The sequence below is a fragment of the Eumetopias jubatus genome, unplaced genomic scaffold (assembly GCF_037043125.1).
Source record: "Eumetopias jubatus isolate StellerSeaLion01/CBP00866 unplaced genomic scaffold, mEumJub1_p1.0 scaffold_17, whole genome shotgun sequence".
Taxonomy (NCBI): domain Eukaryota; kingdom Metazoa; phylum Chordata; class Mammalia; order Carnivora; family Otariidae; genus Eumetopias; species Eumetopias jubatus.
In genome coordinates, this window is record NW_028274823.1 from 20,007,154 (window position 1) to 20,025,818 (window position 18,665).

Sequence of the window (18,665 nt, forward strand, 5' to 3'; positions counted from 1 at the left end):
GATCTTTTTTTTTTTTAAAGATTTTATTTATTTATTTGAGAGAGAGGGAATGAGAGACAGAGAGCATGAGAGGGAAGAGGGTCAGAGGTAGAAGCAGACTCCCTGCTGAGCAGGGAGCCCGATGTGGGACTCGATCCTGGGACTCCAGGATCATGACCTGAGCCGAAGGCAGTCGCTTAACCAACTGAGCCACCCAGGTGCCCTCTCGTCTTGATCTTATACCAATAAGCTGTGTTGCCTTGGACAAGTCACTTCTCCTCTCTGGGCCTCGGTTGTCTCACGGGCAAAGGGAAGGGCCAGCACTTGAGGGTCCCTGGGTCCATCCTGTTCCGACATGCTTGGAAATCCGGTTGGGACAGGCTTCTTTGTGGAGTGGGGAAGGAGAATGGAGGGGTGTAAGGGGCAAGTCCAGATGTCCCATCCCTGCCTTGATGGACAGTCAGCAATTGCCATTGATGTTCCAATGGGGGCCAAGGTCAGTATCTAAATGGTCTGGCCTAGTCAGGGACGGTGAGAAGCAATATCAATGTCCAGGCCATGGCAGAGTGGAACCAGGGGCAGTCTCCCATTGATCCTTGGGAAGAGGAGTGAGCACAGAGAGTGGGTCTGAATGTCAGAGCTCTGGCTTGGTAGACTGGCTCAGAACCAGGTTCTAGGGCCTTAAAGAATATTGGAGAGAAAATGGGAACGCCCAGGCAAGGGCGGGGGGACTGCAATTCAGGGGGTCCCCTGACAGGATATCTCCACCGCACAGCCCTGGGGAGTGCCATCTGACAGAATACGAGGTGCACGGTGCCCCCCAGAGCTATGCCACCCGGAGGGACATGCAGGGCCTGGGGACCGGGGACACAGTCATCCATCCTGGATCCTGAACTTGGAGCAGAGGACAAGCTCCAGGCCCACTCACTACTTTGGCCAGCTGGGGCCCAGCCAGCAGTGGCAGGGAAGGATGCTTCTCCACCCCTCCTGGTGGGAACAGGAGGCCTGAGCTCAGTGCCCGGATGGCCACAATAGGCTGAGGGTTGGGCGGGGGAGCAGTAACAGGCTCGACAGGAACTTTCCTCAGATCTACAATCTGCTCCTGCTAATTACAGGCGGCCCCACTCACTTCACCCTCTGGGGCCAGACTGCACAGCCCCTCCCCGTTGACTCAGGAGCACTGCCAACAGGAGGGAAGGGCCCACGGAAGGTTCCAGGCCGTTCAAAGGACTGGCCAACTGGGCTCAGGAGACTGGCCTTGTTTTGCTAGAATGGTTGAGAAAGAGCTTAGGATTCCAAAAGCAAACAAGGTTCAGTACCAGGCAGCGTACCAAGTGTTTTCACCAGCAATTACCTTAAACCTGAAACAACCCAGAGGTGATGTACACCATTATCGCCCTGGACACTCAAGGACTCGGGACTCAAGAAGTCACAGGGCTAACGAGAACCGGGGCGGGGCATCAACCACCTCACAGAGGATGGAATGGTCAGAAACGACCCGACCTGACCTGGGGCAGGACAACGGGGTTCAGCCTGGGCGAAGACTCGGGGCAGTGGGCAGCAGGTTTATAAGAGGCCAAGAGACTTTTCTATCTGATACTTCAAAAGGAACAGCAGCTCTCCACTTTCCCCGACTCACACTTCGGGAGGCTCACCCGATTCCCCAGAGTTCCAGAGAGAAGCTGCTGTGTCTTCTCTGTTCAACCCTTTAGAGACCTCCTAGATTCAGAGAGGGGCCAGGTCCCAACCTCTGTGCTCAGCGAGCTCCCCCCAGCCAAATGTCGAGGGCCCCCTGCATGACAGACAGCTACTCACAAACTTTCAAATTCTCTTTATTAAAAATCCTTTTTTTTTCCTTTTGTAAAAACAAACACTTGCGGTCAATTATACAGATCAGGAAAAGTGATGACGATTTATAAGACACTCAACAAATTCTAATACTTTACAAGTTCAAACTTAAATTAACTAGTGTTTTTCTTTTCCTCATAAGCTCAAAAAGCAAACTCTGGTCCAGTTCGAGTACAACCTAACAGATCACAGCCTCAGACTGTCCAAGGAAGGGACAGTAATGGCTGTCCTCACACCAACATCAAATCTACCAAATTCTTTGGGAATACTGCCTGTATATACTTTATTTTGGGTGTTTTACGATGAAAAGAAAACTACCTAGGCCTTTTGCTACCTTAACCCTGGGTACAAATGAATCTGTTGCTCAAGGTAGCAGATGCTCTTAAACAAGCTCTTTGGGAAGACACTTTGAAATCGTTGACAAACACTGAAGAAAAGCTTCAAAAAATAAGTATTTTCCTGGTTGCCTGTAATATTGCATTGTGTATGACACATGTACGAATAAAAAGTGCAAATTATAGAGTGGGTGAAGGACCATGCCAATGGAATTGTATAAAAATAAATATAAATAAATACAAATATATACACAAATGCAGAATCTTAGATGATTTTTAAAGTGAAGGTTCTGATTGGATGCAGAAAGCCTCTCCTCGATCCCTCCCAGGGGCTCTCACCAGCTGTCCAGTATGGAGAAGCTCAGTCTATCAGCAAGGGAACCATCCCATTACTTGGGAATGAGGCTGTTTGAACAGCCATCCTGATTCCATGGAAACGGTGCTGTCAGGGCAGGGAGCGGGGAGGAGCTGGCGGGGTCGGCTTTCACTTTGTGGGGAGAAAAGACTGCCAGCCTCTCTGAAAATGCTCAGTTCCAGCCTCCGGTGGTGGGGATAGGCTCTTCCCAGCAAGGTGCCCAGGGAGCTGGCCCTGGACATCCCCGGAGTGGGAAGGATGACAAATAGGGCCAGAGGTTTTCCCAGAAATGGGGGAGGCCGGTCTCCAGAACACCAGGTAAAAACCTGTGGAGGCAGCCTGAGCTGAGCTGCCATCTTCAGAGCCCACTCTCTTTGAGACACCAGCCTTTCCGAGGACCCCAGATGGCCTCACACCACAGTCAGTCTTCCTGCTTCCTCCAGCCCCTGACGGCGCGTGCCCAGGCTGGTTGGTTGGCCTCTGGTGCTGGCCCCTTCTCTGTTCTCTTTCGCAGGTTCCCTGCAACTCTCTCCTCACCAGTAACCATGTGCCCGAGGTTTACACAGGATCATTTTATGTCCTACATTTCTTCCTTCTCTGCGCCTCAGATTCACTGATAAAATGTCAGTGTCGAACTCAGATAATTTCTCTATTCTTCTGCCATTAGTGCAGAGGACAGAATGTGCAGTATACAGATCTACCATAAAAAAATCTTATCTACTATAAAAAATGCAAAAAATAATATAATACAAACAATCCCTTCCTAGTCTATCTATCTGCGGTCAGGAATAGAAACACAGGAACCATCTTCCCAGGGCTGAGCCAGGGAAGTAGCTCAGCTTGTGGAAACAGCACAAGGCTCCCCTCCGACCTTCTTGAGGTCTTCCTCAGGGCTATGACCAAGCCTCATTTCCCCCCAGCACCTGTGTCCCAAACGCTCCCAATGGAACATCAGACTCTCTAGTCTGGGGGCCTGAAGGCACTCACCTCCAGTATCAGAAAACCCTACAGGAAGAAGAGTTCTGTTCTTCGTGACATTCAACATCAAAGTGTGCACACAGGGGTCCTCTGAAATGCCCTTGGCCTCCTGCCCACCTACCAAGTCCTGGCAATCCTTAAATGCTGCTCTTCACTCCTGCAGCCTTGCTCTTCCCTTAGTTTCTCTCTCCACTGAGAGACCATTTTAAAAACCATCCCACTGAGAGGCTGCTGGAGCCCAGAGCGCAGGCACCAAGAACGAGTCGAGGACAGATGCCATTTCCCTGTTTTTATGTCTCTTGAGCCAGTGCCACACGGGGCTGGGAGGCCAACATTTGACCCAAGCCCGTACCAACTATTGTTTTGGCGGAAGGGAGAAGACACTACTGTTTTCATTTTTAATTGAAGTGAATCTATACCAAATTCATTGTCCAGGACAGAACAAAGCTTGGCACCTCCTGAAATCCTGAGGATGGAAATAAGTTTGGGGGGTGGGGAGGACTTAACAGAGCTTCCAAAACGAAGAGCTCTTTTCCTCCTCTGTGAAATTCATTGCTTTTATGTTAAGGCATGAATCTGGTGGACTTCTAGAGGAACTGAGAGGATGAAAGCGTTATTAAAAACGGGGGCTTTTCAAAAAGATGGTCCCGCTGGAGGAACTCCCAGCTTCTGCCAGCTGCTGGTCTGGGCCCCCCCCCCCCCCCGCCCAGGCCTGCAGGACCCGACACCTCCCCTGGCTCAGGACACCAGGTGCAGAAAACGCTCCAGGCCCCCAAAATGGGTCTTGACCCGGGAGTTTCCGGGAGATCTCTTCCTTGGTTGATCAGGCTGGCCTGACCTGTTCTGTCCCATCAAGAATTTGAACACTGTGAAAATCCCTGAGAAGTTGGGTTTTATGAAAAATAAATGACCCTTGGCACAGAAGGTGAGAGAGAGGGAGGGAGCGGGAAGAAGAGAGAAGCAAATTGAAGGAAACAAGAATCAGGGAGGTGGGGGGAGAGAGGGTGGCCCTCAGCCGCTGGACACATCAGGTAACAGCTTCACTGCAGAGACACTTCGAGGGCATTTTCACGAGTCTCCGGGGACAAGCCGAGGCAACATGGCCGGCCTGGTTTTCCTTCCTCTCTGGCTTTAGCTTCCATCGCTGAGGTCAGGAAGGCCCCACCTCGGCTCCCGGCTTCCCGCAGCGTCAAGGCTTCTTCCTCTCAAAGTGCGGCATGATTGCACCCTCCTCAGGCCTGGGGCTGCCGGCCCCCTCCGGCTCCTTGAGGCCCTGCTGGGCCAGCTGGGACAAGTACTTCTGCGGTGGGGAGAGAGGGGGGCAAAGGGAAGGGACAGGGTCAGCGGTGACCTGGCGGGAGAGGGGAGGGAAGGGGAGGGGAGGATGTACCTGGGCCGCTTCTCCCATCATGTCTCCCAGTGTGTGGGGCCCCCCCAACCCTCCCCAGTCCTTCTGGGGCTACAGGACCCATGCTAAGCTCCCTCCGGGCTGTCCTCGAAAACACATCCTAACAATGGGACCACTTCCAAAGCCCTTCTCCTGTGCAAGCGCTCTTCTCTTTCCTTATAGAAACTCACTGAATGCTCACAAGGACTCCACTTGTTTTCCAGAAGAGCCTCAGCGCCCCGGGGCATGTGTGCATGTGACAGGCAGGGGGGACCAGAGGCCAGGCGGACTGGGGCCGACCTACGGGGGGGGAGAGCAGCACTGCCCTGCGCGGATTGCCAAAGACGGGCTGCTGCCTCTCGTAGCCACCTGTTTCCTGGTGGGCAGAAGGCAGGCTGAGAGCCCGGAGGTCTGTCGCTGGATTCCTGTTCTGTAGCTGGGAGCTGCCTCATACCGCCCCCCGAATACTTGCTGCTATCACCACCGGCCCCCCGGCCACACGGCAGGCTGCCCCTGGGATTCTAGATTCCATGCAGAGACACAACTGGGGCCCCAGCGGGGTCCTCTGAAAGCCCAGGCAGCAGGGGGCAGTGCAAAGAGCACTGGATTAGGAGTCAGTGGGCAAGTGGTCACATGTGTGGGTTCTGCTGCCAGATGACCCGGGTTCAAATCCTAGCTCTCGGCAGGCAAGACACCCAGGATCTCTGACATCTATGCAGTGTGGCTAACAACAGGAACTACCACTGTAAGGCGGCTGTGAAGTCCACGGGAGGTACCGTAAGCACTCAGCACAGCGCCTGGCTCAGAATAAGTACCCGGTAATGCTGTCCTATATCATGAGGGGCATCGGCCTTCTGACCCTGGGAACGTACTCATCTTCTCTCTGCCTCTGACTCCTAATCTGGTAAACAGGAGGAATGGTGCCTTCCTCCTCCCAGGGTGATTTTGAGGGTCAGATGCCCTGCTCTCTCTAGAAGAAACTGGTTGGCTCTGAGAGGTGGGTGAGCCTGATGGGGAGAGCGGCAGACCAACTGTGGGTCCCTGAGGGTCAGGCTGCTGAGGGAGGGCCTAGTTTGTCCTCCGCCTCACCCCAGGAAGGGAAATGTGGGCTCACTCCTCTCTGGACCTGGAGCCAGGGAGGCATCTAGCTTTCCTATCTGACTCCCCCCGTTGTTCTGGGTCACTCAGGATGGGTTCTCTTCGGGTTATGACCAGCAGTGGGGGCCCAGCAGAGGCTGCACAGAGAGAAAGGGGGCTCCTCCCACCTGCTCCCCGCCTCAAAGAGCAATCCCTCACCCCCACCTCAAGGCCTGCTGGTGGTGCTAAGTTTACAAGCCACCTGACTTAAGTGTGAGCCAACACCTGCTGCTCGGGTTTGAATTCTTCACTTTTCACACATGTAACGTGGGGTAGTGTGAGGTGCGTGAGGCTGTGTGGACAAGAGACATTCTGTCAAGGCCACTGACAGAAACCTTATCTGAGAAGCCCGCGGTGGAGGCCCCCAGCTCCCCAACAGGTGTGCTGGAGAAACCTGAACTGCAGTTGGCGGGCCTTGAAAGGCTTAGCCCATGTCTGGCCCTGACGTGCCTGGGGACCACGGGAATGGCTCTGGCCTGCTCTGGGGAGGTGAGTCTGCCTGGGGGGTTGGCCCACAGGCCCAGAACACAGTGTAGTCCACTGTCCTGGAAAAAAAAAAATACAGGACTTAGAATCAGAGGCCCTGGCAAGTCTGGACTCATCCTAACTTCTTGAGTGATCTTGAGTTGTGTGGTCTCCTTGAGAACTACACAATCCAGCTGAGAATACCACATGAGATCAAGAGCTCTCACACTGAGGTATCAGAACCTGCTGTTTTTTTAAATGAGGATTTTCAGGCCCAGCCCTGGAGAGAATGAATAGCAGGTGTGGGGTGGGTCCAGGAAGCTGCATGTTTTAAAATTGCCAGCTGGTATGAGGACCACAGTTGGGGAAAATCAGGACCAGATGATCTCCAAGACCCCACCCCGCGCTGCCATTCTATAGGTTTTATCTTGTTGGGGTGGGGGATAATGATGTCTTCAGGGTAGATGGCCACCCTCCGCTGGCTCTGTAGAGCCCAGTCTGGATCCTTGGTCTGGTCAAGTCAGGCCTTCACTGCGCTCCCCCAGGAGAGGCCAGGACTTGGGCCCCAGGCCCCACAGCTTCCTTCATCACAGAGTGGCTGCTCCACAGACGGAAATCAAGAGGCTTAAATGACGAGTCCGGGCATAGCCAATGACAATCCCTTGCAGATGCTGACACAGGCCATGCCATTATGGGTCTTGGTTTGCAAGATCAGCTTAACAGGCTAAAAAAGGGCAAGTGATTAAGAATCAGGCAGTCTGTTTCCGGGCCTGGTAACTCACCATCTGCATGGCCTTGGACAAATCACATAGCTTCTCTGGGCCTCAGTTTCCTCAACAAAAAACAAGAGTTGGCCCATATCTGAGTCTCTTAACTAGGGATGCACAATGGAATCATATGGAGAACTTTCTCAAATTATGTATTCCTGGATCACCTCCCCCCATTCTACTGACTAGCTCACTTCATATATATATATATATATATATATATGTATGTATGTATGTATACTTTCAAAACACTGTCCAGGTGATTCTGTTTCACACCTCTGGTTGAAAAATCCTCGATCAGCCACTCTAACAATTTAACAGCAATGTCTGCTCTGGAGTTAGGACATGCTGCCACCACGAGGGTCTGCCCTAGGTGAGGTCTTATGTGCCAAAAAACTAGTCTGGCTCCTTGTAATAAAAACATAAGGTGCCTTGGAATACTTATCCCTGGGCATCTGATATACCATGCTTTCTATTAAGTTCCCGAAGGTCCCCCCCACCCCACCTGAAGTTGCAACATGCTGCATGTCAGTTAGGTATGTATTACAGAACAGTCTTTCATTGATTCTAAGAGGAGGTTTTCTTCCCCCACACATTAACATCTCTGAAACTGAGACGCATTTTACAATTGATGGAGTCTCACCATTTACTTTGCAACAATTTTTTTCCTATTGGTATCCAAAAAGTGGTAGTGTGTCTTATAACTGCTCGGACCTCGGATTGCATGAAACACAGTAGTATTTTTTATATGTCCCCTGTTACTATACCATAAAAGTTACTTATTTTATTTATCACTTATCTCCTACACTCAGATGGAAGCTCCAAGAGGGCAAGGGTTTTTGTCTTTTGCTTGTGTATGTGTTTATAATTTTTTAAAGTTTTATTTATTTGAGAAAGAGAGAGAGAGCAGGAGCAGGGGGAGGGAGCAGGGGGAGGGAGCAGAGGGAGAAGCAGACTCCTTGCCAAGCGGGGAGCCTGATGCAGGGTTCGATCCCAGGACCCTGAGATCACGACCTGGGCTGAAGGCAGACACTTAACTGACTAAGCCACCCAGGCACCCCTCTGTGTGTGTGTGTGTGTGTGTGTGTGTGTGTGTGTGTGTGTGTGTGTGTGTGTGGTTTTGTTGTTGTTTTATCTCCAGCACCTAGAACAGTGTCTGGTACATAGCATGCCTCTGATAAATAGTTGCAGTGCAGATGAACATTTGAATAGAACATAATGGTGATTTTTATTGCAGCAAACAGGGATACTGCATGGGGGGAACAGAAACAGAGAAATGCCTGCATCTAGAATATCCAGGTCTTGTGAAAAGGGGTCAGCCTCAAGCATGGACCGGGTGATCCCTAACTCAAGTTACTCAGACCAGGGGGAGAGGCAGATACCCCGAAACCCGCCCCCAACAGAATGCTGTAAGTACTCCAGGGGAGACAGATGTCCTGAGAGCACAGGGAAGGCACCAGCATGTGGAGCAGCAACCTGGGGGAGACGGGCCTGGGGAAAGAGCGGCTCTCCACATGGTGGAAGGACATCAACCGGGGAGCTCCCTGGTACTGGGCAAGGAAGGCTCCACGTACCTGTAAGTTCCTGTAGTGGACAGCACTGCGACAGTGGCTTGTCTTCGCCATCTCCTCGCTCGTGTAGAACAGCCCACACAGCTTACAGTAAAACCCAGTCCTGGGCACCACGAACTCCACCCCTGCAGGAGGTTGGGGGACGAACCGGCAGGAATTAGAAAGGCCACATGAGGCCCCTGTGGTCCTGCCAGGCGGCAGGTGGAAATGGGAGCACTGAGCTCCATCCCTCACTTGCTGTTGACTCTGGCTGGTTATTGAGCTTCTCCAAGCCTAGTTTCCTCATCTGCAAAGCAAGGCTGAGAACAGGGCTGACTCCATTCCCAGGTGGTTGTGAAGGAAGGGACATACTCCCTCAGGGGTGAGGGAGTGTTTCACAATTCTCTGCTCTGCAGCGGTTCCTGGGAATGGGGCCCGGACCCTCCCGTTATCAGCCTGCTTCCAGGGAAACGAGGAGGAAGCGTTCCATTTCTCCACGCTGCACCCCTCTCTCTCTAGCTGTCAGGGCCAGGATTCAGGAAGGATGCTGTCATTTTTGTGAGTTTTAGAATTATACTCATTAAAGAAAACTTTAAAAATACACAAAAGTGAGGAAAAATCACTTTAGAGTCATTCCAATCAAAACATTTTCTTCCATACTATCTCTATGTAGAGCTTTTTTTGGGTCAGGAGGCAGTTTTCATTGTACCCTAAGTATAGTTCTGTCTCCTCCCTTTTTCATGTAATCGTGTATCATAAACATCTTCCCATCGTCCAGTGTTTACATCTGAACCACCCAGTGATACCATTTTACTTATGGGATTTGCTAAACAGAAGTCACAGGATTCTGGGAGGCCTTCTGATTTTGCGGAAAGGAAAGGGTGGCCCGATGGCGAGAGAAGTGACGGTGTCACAGCCCAGAGGATGCATCTTTGAAGGCATGGTGGCTGCTCCAGCCTTCGCCAAGGTGTCTGGGGGTCACCGTTCTCCTCTTGAAGCCATGGTTGGCAGAGTGGAAAGAGCCCAGGTCTGAGAGGGCACAGACCAGACTCCAGTAAGAACACGTGGGAAGCTGGGGGGGAGTCAGAACTGTTAGCAGAAGAGCAGGGCATCAGGGCCGTGAAAAGCAGGGCCCCTTGGGGAACGGCGGGAATGGGCCGGCGGCTCCTGCTCTCAGGCTGGGGGGCTGGTGTGTGCGCGCCCGCACTTGGCTGCTCTGCTGCCCACCTGCTTAGCACCCGTGGCCCTGTGGGGGGCCAGGGGGGCTGCAGCGGGTGGAGGGGGGCCCAGGGCAGGGGGGCCCGCCCTCCAGGGGGACTGCGGCCACTTCTGGCAGAGAGGGAGACCGCCCAGGGCTCCATCAAGGCGCTGCGTGGGACCACAAGCCTGGGCTTCCTTCACTTCCCTCCTGCCGCGTCCTGTGGGACGGAGACCCTACCACGGAGTGGGTGCTTAGACTTGTAATTACAACTTTTTTTTCATTTCAAAAGAGCCACTTATCAGTGTGCAGCGGCCAGCCTGGACGGAGGCGGGAGCCCGGGAGGGCTGCCCAAGGCCTGCTTTGACTGATTGCTCCTCTGTGGTTCGGGCCTGGTTTTGGCAGCCTCCTCAGCCAGTTTTCTCTAACTGCCACGCAGCTCGCTGCCCTGCCCGCAGCAGCCCCCAGCAGGGAGGGGGCCTCTCTTGGGCCCGTTGCCCAGAAAGAGGCTGTGCCCTTGCCCTCCTCACCTTCCTCCCACCCCCACGGCAAAGGACTGAAAAGTGGTCCCTGCTCTGCCTGCGGGTGGCCGGCTGGCCCCTCCACCTCACTCATAGGCCCACGGCAGAGGAACCGTAAGCAAGGCCTGCCTTGGTCCTCTGTTCCCACAGAACAGTTCTCCCCAGCCTGCTCTGTACGGAGATGTCCACACAAGACAAGATAAAGGCCACTGGGAGACGAGACGCACCACCCGGAGGCCACAGGGAGCAGACCCAAGCCTGCGATCCCAGCTGCTCCCTCTATCCTGCCCCAGGCCCTGCAGGAGGGGCCTGTGGGTGGTCCCAGCAAAGAAACCTTGGGGTTTCATGGCAGGGCCCTGGTAAGGCCTCCAGTGTCCTCCAGGTTTTCCAAGAGGCCTTCTAGCCCATGTCCTGGGTCCCCAAGAAGGGGCGCCAGTGCCTCAGAAGCCACCACAGAGCATGAAGCAGGGCCTGAGCTGTGGGCCCTTTCGACCCAAGCGGCACAGCGACCATGTGAGGGGTTCTGGGTGAGATTTCACTGGAACAAAGGTGTCCACTGCCAAAAAAAAAAAAAAAAAGGCTTGGAAGCCACAGTATAGTGGAGAGAAAATGGAATTTAGAGTCCGAAAGATCTAGCTCTTTTACATACACTGTGTGACTGTGGGTACATTATTTAAACTCTCTGAGATTAGCCCCCTCATCTATAAAATAGAAATGATACTCCCACAAACGGTGTTATCATTTTGCCTGGTGCTCAAAAAATATTCATTTCCTGCCATGTGTTAAACATTTCTCCACAGAGGCCTTCTTGCCCTCTAACCCGGGGCCGCCTGGAGAGCTCGGGCTCCAAAGGTGGGCAGCAACTCTTCCCTGTCCGTGTCTGATGCCCAGCGGCCGTCAGGCAGTACCAGGTGCTTAAAAGCACTGAGGAAGGAGAAGTCTGAGGAGGATCCCCAAACGCCTGGCAAACCCCCCCTCCCCCGCCCAGTTACCGGGAGTTGCCATGGGCACCACATGCCAACACCACCTCAGGATGCCTCTGGAATGGGAGGGCCAGAAGTGAAGAAAACTGTCACTGCCCCAACCCATCTGGAGCCACTGGGTCCTCCCATTTTTCAGCCTCTATTAAGCATGACAATTAAAGCTGTATTTGCTTTCTAATAATAGCTCCTGGGCCGGGTAATTATAACTCCACCATCCTAGCAAATCCTGTGATGGGTGGAGGGGGAGCTTGCGTTTTGCAGGCAATGCCCTTTGATTCTGGAAGCGCAGACCTTGGCAGGCTCAGGCTGGCCGGGGTCACTCAGAGCTGGCCTCAAACCCATGGGGCCGTGTGCCCTCTCTCTACTCCCCCGACCCCATGTCCACTCCATTCCCCGAGCACTGGGATCTCACCTCCCTTTACTCTGGGTCCTTGGCACTCCCCATTTGGCTCCCTGCTCTCCACAGGGACAAAGCCTGAAGGCTGTTCCCCCCCTCCCTAGAAGTCTCTGCAGGAGTGCTGGATTCTGGAGCATAAGGGGCATGCAGCCCCAGTGAGAGGAAAAAGTAGGGCTCAATAATTACTTCATGAATGAGTAGTAGCAACAGAGAATCCTCCTAGAAGACACTAAGACGTGACACGTATTCATTCATTTCCTCCTCAAACTAACTATACATGGTAGGCTTCTATTACTACCCTTAGTTATTGATGAAGAAAGTCAATAAATCAATGAGGAGAGCTGAAAAGGGTCGCTCTTTGTCCCCTAGCCAGCTGAGATATAAACCTGGGGAATCAGATTCCACAGTCTGTGCTCTTAGCCACTGCGCAAAAATTGCCTTTCCTACATTGTGCTTCCTGAACCAGAGAGACAGGAGGGCAGAGTGGTCTCAGATTGGAAACCCGGAGCTCTGACCTGACCTTGCTGTGCGACCTTGGGTAAGTATCTGCACTTGTTTCCTCTCTTGTCAAATGTGGAGAATGGTGCCATACCCCCACCCCCTAAGATCAATAAGATAATGGGTCTCAAAGCTCATCGAAGACTACATGCAATACAAAAGCACAATCTGTTACAGCCCCAAACTGGAAACAACCCAAATGCCCATCAAGGGCTCAAAATAATTACGCTGAGTGAAAGAAGTCAGGCAAAAACACTATAGTCCAGATGATTCCCTTTGGATTCAAACTCATATTTAGTGACAGAAAGCAAATCAGTGGTTCCCTGGGGACTGAGGTGTGGGGAGGGAGGAAAGACAAAGGAGCATCAGGAAACTTGGGAGGTGACAAATACGTTCACTATGTCACTGTGGTAATTAGTCTCCCAGGTGTACACATATGTCCAAACTGATCAACCATACACTTTAGACACGTGCACTTCTTTAACATCAATTATACTTCATTAGAACTGTTTTTAAAAAGCAGAACGAGATACCATTTTCCTAACAGTTTGGTAAAGATTCAAAACTGATGACATCCAAAGTTGGTAAGGAAGCAGAGAATGAGAATTCTCACTCTGGCAGGGAAAACTGGTATAAACTTTTTGGAGTGCAATTTGGCAGCAATTATGAAAATATGAACTGCAAATATACATCACACCACAACCCCCACCCCCCGCTCCCAGTCTAGGATGCTGTCCTGCAGAAACCCTGGCAGGCACACAAAGGTGACAGCATGTTTGGAAGGCAGCAGAGCATAGAGGAAGCATGGTCCTATGAGTCAAACTACTGGGATTTGAATCCTGACTCCAGTCTTTGCGAATCATCAGCTTTGTAACCCTGCATCTCAGATTTCGAACTTATAAAATAAGGATAAAAATATTATCTACCTCATAGGTGTTTTGAGAGAGTTAAATAATGAGGTAAGCACTAGAAATGGTGCTTGCATGGTAAATGAGAAACATAAAAGCTTAACTATTACAGCATTTTAATAATGGGGAAAAACTGAAAACATGCTAAATGTTCACCAGTAGAGAAATGGATAAGTAATTTACGGTACATCTTTTAGGGTGCAATATCTGCAATCGTTAAGAAGAATGCATTGTCTGTGTACTGACTTGAAGAGGTCTCTGAGTCCCACTGTTAAGTTAAAAAAGCAAATTGTAGAACATTCTGTGTATGGTGTGACCTAGTCTCCATGGGTATGACCGTGACTACCTCTGGAGCTGGGGGAGAAACTGGAGTGAAGAGATACAACATTTAACATTGACTTTACATGGCTCTTATTTTTTACACTTGTCATAATAATCTATCACACTTTTTGGAATGAAAAACAATTTTTAAAAACATAAATGACAAGGTGGCGGAACTTATTAATTTTACTTGTGTGGGTCACACAGATTCCAAGTTCTTGGATGCCAAGAGACTTGTGTTACATTTCTCAACCGCCCCAGAGTGCCTTGCACGGTGCCATGTTGTCTAGAAAGTGCTGCTCAGTAAAAATGGGTACCTTATGAAAATGGAACATTTGGAGGGCAGAAACAGTAATAAATGTTTAAAAGGAGATGAAAAGAAAGAGAAACCCGATGGAAAGGGTGAGCCTCCATATTGACCAGCCCCTCCCTGAGTAAGCAGACGTGTGGTCATCGGTCCTCACATAACCCGTTCTTCTCGTGCTTCCTTGGGACGCTTTCCCAAAGGATGCCTTCCTAAGCTCTCTCTCCAGTGGCTGTTACTACTCCTTTGTCTCATTGCTTTCCAACCTCTCAGAGTCAATGCAAAGACTCAAAGACAACGTGGAGTGGGAGTCACCGGGTTAGCAGTGGTTATCAGAAGCTCCCAGGGCACTTTATTGAAGTAACTTCACTCCTTACCCTGAGGTTCTAGTTCACTCTCCCCTTTGAAAATGTGTCCTAGGTGATTCTATTATTAACCTCCCTTCCTGCACCTGCCCCCACCACTTCCACTACTGAAAATTCCACTATAGAATTGATCTGATTCATTTCCATATTACCGGTGAAAAAAACCAAGGCTCAGGAACCCCAGTGAGGCCTCTGCATTTGCACAGTCCCTGCCCAAAGCCTGAGCCACCTCCTTCTCAGTGCCTCCCACCAGCTGCGTCCCTTTACCCCCAATTTCCATTCTGCCTCTGGCTGGGTTGCCTTCTCTGGCCAGGTGGGTTCTGATAGTACCTTCCATTCCCAGGGCCTCCGAGAAAAGTATTTTTACATCTCTCTCTCTCCCTTTTTATTGACATGTTAATAAAGGACTTATAGGGACTGGAAAAAATAAAAACCAAAATACATTCCTGGGTATGACTTGTCTGAGGTCATGCAGTCATCCAATAAGTGAAACAGGAAGGAAAGGGGCCCAGGTCTCTCTCTGTTCAATGCTCCCTCTACCAAATATAGAGTGTCTCCTCAAATGCAGTGTCTTCAGCATCATTGCCTCAGAGAAGCTGGTCCTTCAAAGAGGAAAAAAAAATGTAGCACTGTCTTGGAAAGGGCTGGGGCAAGGAGGGTAGGGAAGCCAGGAGCAGAAGAGGTTCATTTCTGTTGACTTTGGGCGGCCACTGGGGCCTCTGATCTCTGCCTGAATAAAGGCCGTGTGGTCAGGAATAAAGCATTCCTGAACAGGGAAAGCGAGTTTCTCTTTGCTCTGGCTCTCAGGGCAGTACTGTTCAGGGCCTGACGTCATGAGGTATCTGCTCTATCGGGAGACTGAAATTGCAAGAAACCTTAAAGATACGCACCATACCTATCCCGGTTATTACATCCGACATTAAACACAACAACAAAATGACAAAAAAGCCCTCGGGACCTCTTAGATGTTACCATGGCGCTATCATTTCCTGGAGCTGAATGCTCAGGAAGGACTGTGTACTTCACCTACCTAGAGGAATGCTAAGTTCACTGAACACATCCTCTGGTTCCCAGGAAGGCAAAGAGAGGGGCTGTTTCAGCTCCACCTCGGTGTATTCCAGTGACCTCACGTCCAGAGATTTCATTTCCACGTACTTGGGGTTGTCTGCAAAACATGGGCCAAGGTAGAGAACTAAGGAAGCACAATGTACTTCAAAGACCCTCTGCCATCTATTCTTGCACTTTGTGCTCAGGCATGGTCCCTCACACTGCTTAATAACATGCAGCGAGGGTGAGGACTGCTAATTAGAGCAAAACACTGTAATTGAGAGTTTGTTCCCCTGCCAAAAGAATGCCCCCCACACACGAACCCTCGGCAACTCCGCGCCTTGGGTCCGTGGGGGATGGGCTGCTGCCTCCTTCGGTTGGGATGATCCCCGCCTTGCCCCCCAACTCAGAAATCACTCCGTCTCCGCAGGCAGGAGGATGACCGGCGGCCAAACACTGTGCTGACGTGTCTAGGCACACAGGTTGGCGCAAAAGGCAATGCCACGTTCACCCCAAGCTTGTTGAGCGGTGTTATTAAATATGAGCTCCAAACACTGAGTAAGCTAGTCGGCCATAAACACCAGTGCGTGTTGAGACCTATACGGCAAAATAAAGGGGTTCAATCGGGGCACGGTGAACGTTTCGCTCCTTCTCTAGTCCTGCCTTCTGGAGACCCAGCCCAGGCCTCCCCGTTGCTCTGGCAACAAGGCAGGTGCTCAGGGCAGTTTCCATGGAGACTTGCAGGTGAAAAACAGCTCGGGTCAGCCCGCCATGCAGGAGAGCCCGAGCCTCCAGCAGCCCGACAGGCTCGTGCCAGCCACAGGGCGCTGGGCAGAAGGTTTCTTTTCAAGCCTTTACTCCACGGTTTCTGTCCCCGACTCTGGTCCCCCTCCCCGCCACCTTCAACGTGCCGCAGGCCCTCTGGGGGAGGAAGCGCTAGTTATTTTCCCGCGGAGAAGGCTGAGGGCTCCTCCTCCCTGCACCGCAGCCCTTGCCGGATCTTTGTTCCCACTTGGCAGAGAAGACAGGGCTTAGCCTATTTTAAACTCTGTCTCTCATGATGGCATAGTGCCGGGCACCCACACAGCATCACCTGCAGCGGAGACGGAGGACAGCCTGGGACAGGCCTCGCCTCCCCATCAGGCCATGGAGACTGAGGGGGTCTGTGCCGGGAGCCAGGGGAACGGGCTGTACCCCCTGGGAGCCCCCCCGCCCCCCGTCCCACCCGCTGCCCGCTCGGTGCTCCTTTCTCGCCTCCTGCTCTCCTGACCCCTCCCCCGGGCTTCACAGGAGTAACAGCCCGGGCGGTCCGCCCTTGGGCAGGCTTGAGAGGCCGTCTCCTGATCCAAGGAACCAGGGCCCCTTGGCCTGATAATTCAAAGCTTTCGCTGATTTTAGTTGTCAGAGTCCATCTGGGCTCCCGTAAATTCAGAGAAGTCTATCCTGTCTGAGTTTGCTTCTCAGAAAACATGTGGCCTCCTATCTGATTTCCTTTATACCATTTGCCGAGAAGCGCTAACCGTTTAACCAAGCCTTTGGGAGCTGGCTTTCTGCACCAGCTTGAATGCTGGTTGAAACCGTGCTCGTGTTCGTTCCAGCCTGCACGTGCCTGCACACCTCCCTAGGTGAGCAGTGGTCCCATCAACCCAACCGCACGGGAGAAAAGGGAGGTAGTTACCCTGGGTCGACACTCCTTGGCAAGCCTGGCTTTGGAGGTTGGTGTCGGTGCGAGGACTGGCTTTCCCCTCCAGGGGGTTGCCTTCACAAGCCCCGTCTTCGGGGGTCCCCCTGGCCTTGCAGTCATCGAGAGGTGGGCTAGGCTGCCGGGCCCCCTCCTCCGCTGGCTCCGGGGAAGACATTTGCTGGAGTGGAGGGGCCAGACGCACATCGGAGTGCTCCCCTCCCTCTGCCTGCTCCTCGTAGCAACCTGAACCCTCCAGTGAGAGGCCTGTCTTACGTTCAGCTGGCTTCCGCTCAGCGTCCAGATTTAGGCCAGGCATTTCTACGTCCATGTCACTGCGACAGCTCGTGGGGGTAGAAGGCAGGTCTTTGGGTGTCTTGAGGCTGATTTCCGTGGCCCCGTTCCCTACGGGCTTCACTCCCTCATTGGTGAAATCCTTGGCTATGTCTAGGTCTAAGGTGGTCATCACACAGGGACATACTTCTGGGCAGATTTTATCCTTCTGGTCAATGGGCACAATTTCTTCCAGTTCTGGGATGTCTGGTTCCATAATAAAATCTTCCTCCTCGCCAACCTCGTCCACCGTAACAAGCTCCTCCATGTTGGTGGGGTACCAGCTCTCCCCTTCGGCCTCACTTCCACTCTCCCACTCTTGCTCCTGAACAAACATGCAGAAGAAAGGTCAGAGAGTGATGGAGGAGCAGGTCTTGGTATTCAACCAGAGGGCACAAACCTTGACCACTGGGCCCCTCTAATCAGAAAGATCCTGAGCACTCAGACTTCTGCCTGGGAACGCTTCCTGGGTAATCAGGAGCTGCAAACCACTCAAGTCCCACATCGCTGATACATCCCTAGGATGAGGCTCAAAAACAGCATTTAGAATCAGCCCTTAATGATGAATCTACCACGTTTAAAATGGCACAAAGAATTTCAAACCCTGGTGTATAATGGGTGCTCAATAAAGTTTTCAAATGAATGAATGATAAAGTCATAAACTCTAAATAAATCAACTGGCTGGAGCTATTGCCTTGCATGAAGGCCATAAATGGAACTGTAGCAAAGTCCCCCTCAAAGGTCCCCCAAGCTCCTTTCCCACAAGGGTGCAACTTTCATAGCCATGGCTCACACTTGGCCCCTCCTGAAACTCTGTCATGTCCCCAGGAGCCAGATTTCGGAGATCAGCCCCCTCGCTAGCGATACTCATCTCTCCACCTCTCCTGACCAGAAAGGCACAGAGCTGGCTGCGTTCCAAACACGTTTCTTTTTGCTGAGGCAGCCACAGCACTATAACTGGATTTTTTTATTTTAATTAAGTAAAATAATCTTTACAAGCGCAGATGTTTTGTTAATCCCAGGGTCTGGGCATGCTGAGGTCAGGGCCCTAGCTTGAGCATCCGAAGCTCCCCTCTTCCCCCAGCCCCTCCCAAGGGAACTATTCTGGGAGCCTGGCTCTGAAGCCTGAGTCTTTTTCGGGCACATGTTTTCTCTGACGAGTGCAGCCAAGGTGCTGGAGACTGAGGCAGAGCCCAGGCATGTAGTAAAGATCTCCTTAATAAAGACCGCAGAGATCCCAGGCAAAACCATTCTTCCAAGAAGTGCTGGCTTCATTCGTGGCAGCCCAGGTGGGGTCTTGGACACAGC

At 51.8% G+C, this 18,665-nt stretch overlaps 1 protein-coding gene across 2 annotated transcripts in view; it reads right to left on the reverse strand.

The window, feature by feature from the left end:
• Positions 1-4,221: 4,221 nt before the first annotated feature.
• RBM20 (RNA binding motif protein 20) overlaps positions 4,222-18,665 on the reverse strand; it is a 181,201-nt gene continuing 166,757 nt past the window's right edge. For both annotated transcript variants that reach the window (XM_028091998.1, XM_088019822.1), the window contains exons 11-14: positions 17,022-17,682; positions 15,327-15,461; positions 8,826-8,947; positions 4,222-4,795 (exon numbers count right to left, since the gene is read on the reverse strand). In XM_028091998.1, coding sequence (XP_027947799.1) covers positions 4,685-4,795; positions 8,826-8,947; positions 15,327-15,461; positions 17,022-17,682 — 1,029 coding nt within the window. In that variant the 3' untranslated portion in view covers positions 4,222-4,684. The remainder of the gene's footprint in view (positions 4,796-8,825; positions 8,948-15,326; positions 15,462-17,021; positions 17,683-18,665) is intronic.